Genomic DNA, 2,494 nt, shown 5'->3' on the forward strand with positions numbered 1-2,494 from the left:
TGTGTTACTTGTTGTTGTCCTGAGTACTTGCCTTGGTTATTTTTAATCAATAAAAAAGAATCAAGGAATGATGTTGTGTTACTTGTTGTTGTCCTGAGTACTTGCCTTGGTTATTTTTAATCAATAAAAAAGAATCAAGGAATGATGTTGTGTTACTTGTTGTTGTCCTGAGTACTTGCCTTGGTTATTTTTAATCAATAAAAAAGAATCAAGGAATGATGTTGTGTTACTTGTTGTTGTCCTGAGTATTTGCCTTGGTTATTTTTAATCAATAAAAAAGAATCAAGGAATGATGTTGTGTTACTTGTTGTTGTCCTGAGTATTTGACACGATTATTTTTAGTCAATAAAAAAGAATCAAGGAATGATGTTGTTTTACTTTTTGTTGTCCTGAGTATTTGACACGAATATTTTTATTCAATACTTTGTACCAAAGAATTCCAAACAATAATTGTGATAAAAGTAAAATAATTAATATAGTTTGATAAGATTTACTTTATTTCATTATGGTGAAGTATTGTTTACTTAGTTTACACCCCCCCCCCCAAAAAAAAAACTCCTAGTTAAGATCAATTTCAACATACATAAAAAAATAAGACATAGTATTTAGTATTTGTTTTGCTGTTTGAACTAAAAATAGAAGTAGTAATGTAGCTAACTAAATATAGGAATTTTTAGTTAGCTACATTACTACTCCTATTTTTAGTTAGCTACATTATTACTCCTATTTTTAGTTAGCTACATTACTACTCCTATTTTTAGTTAGCTACATTACTACTATAAAGTTAAAACAGCACAGGAAATTAAATAATAGGTTGAACAAAATGCTAAGTTTTAAATATTTTATTTAAAAAAGAATGATGAAGAGTGCTAGCTCAAAACATCATCCTTCTTTAAATAAGATATAAAAAAACTTGGCAATCGTTCAACCTATAATTTAATTCTGATAAACTAGGTCAGAGTTTCCAAAGCTAACTAACTGTTTGATAAGCAAGTCAACTTTTCTGAGGCTAATTTGTTCTTTAATATACCAGATCAAAGCAAATATACCTTTTGGTAAACTAGGTCAAGGACTCTTTAACTTTTGATAAACTAGATAAAGGTTTCTGAAACTAACTTAGTTTTCATAAGCTAGATAAAGGTTTCCGAAACTAACTTAGTTTTCATAAGCTAGATGAAGGTTTCCGAAACTAACTTAGTTTTCATAAGCTAGATGAAGGTTTCCGAAACTAACTTAGTTTTCATAAGCTAGATGAAGGTTTCCGAAACTAATTTAGTTTTCATAAGCTAGATGAAGGTTTCCGAAACTAACTTAGTTTTCATAAGCTACATAAAGGTTTCCGAACCTAACTTAGTTTTCATAAGCTACATGAAGGTTTCCAAAACTAACTTAGTTTTCATAAACTAGATAAAGGTTTCTGAAACTAACTTAGTTTTCATAAACTAGATAAAGGTTTCTGAAACTAACTTAGTTTTCATAAACTAGATAAAGGTTTCCAAAACTAACTTGCCTTTTGATAAACGAGGTCAAGAGGACACCCCATGTTAATGTCCACAAAATCAACATCAACGTTTTCTGCTAGCATTTGAGCACAGCGAGTCATAACATCTACGTGAGCTCCACAGATCTAAGACAAAAATCATTAAAGTTATTAAAATGTAAAAAAAGAAAATTGCATTTCACTCTGATGCATCTCTCATCCTCATGGACACATTAGTCTATTCAAGTTTTATTAATACCTGCAGTGCGAGGGCAAACGAAAAGTAAGCCTGCCATTGTAAGTGTTATAAAATACAACACTGAAGACAATACAAGAATTTTCTGGGACTTTAGAATTTTAGGGGTAGTGAAATAATACCTTATATTTATTTCTTTTAGTCTATCTAATGACCTAGCCAATACAATAACAATACAAAGAAAGACAACAACGTCATATGTGAATAAAAATCATAAAGATAGACGTTTAAAAAAATATTAGCTACATTACTACTCCTATTTTTAGTTAGCTACATTACTACTCCTATTTTTAGTTAGCTACATTACTACTCCTATTTTTAGTTAGCTACATTACTACTCCTTTTCTAGTTTATCATAAGGTAAGTTAAATTTGTAAATCTTTTGTTTCTGACAGCCATGAATATTTTTGCATGAATTATTCTACCAACACTCTCTGATATAAAATTATTCACATACAATTGCTCTAAGTTTGATTGAATACACAGAAAAGAAAAATTGGTTGCAAGAACATTGTTTATTGTGACAGTGAAAAATTGTGTTGAATTAAAAAAAATTATTAAATCACATTAAAAAAGATCCTGTCAGTGATATTATTTATTAGACACATTATCTTATGTAATAAGGCAGTGTTTCTTAATCTGTGGTGCGTGCACTTCTTAGGGGTGCAAAATGTCATTTCTGGGAGTGCAAACCATGTCAGCGTTTCCATTATAAATAGGGTTTCTCCCTCAGATTCCTGAGATCAGTTGGTAGTGAA

The 2,494-nt window shown here is 29.9% G+C and overlaps 1 protein-coding gene across 2 annotated transcripts in view; it reads right to left on the reverse strand.

Moving 5' to 3' along the window:
- LOC106476950 (tRNA-dihydrouridine(47) synthase [NAD(P)(+)]-like) overlaps positions 1 to 2,494 on the reverse strand; it is a 10,923-nt gene that overhangs the window by 6,786 nt on the left and 1,643 nt on the right. For both annotated transcript variants that reach the window (XM_013937563.2, XM_022380681.1), the window contains exon 2: positions 1,511 to 1,627. In XM_013937563.2, the coding sequence (XP_013793017.1) occupies positions 1,511 to 1,627 (117 nt within the window). The remainder of the gene's footprint in view (positions 1 to 1,510; positions 1,628 to 2,494) is intronic.

Source organism: Limulus polyphemus, unplaced genomic scaffold (assembly GCF_000517525.1).
Source record: "Limulus polyphemus unplaced genomic scaffold, Limulus_polyphemus-2.1.2 Scaffold12242, whole genome shotgun sequence".
Lineage (NCBI taxonomy): Eukaryota > Metazoa > Arthropoda > Merostomata > Xiphosura > Limulidae > Limulus > Limulus polyphemus.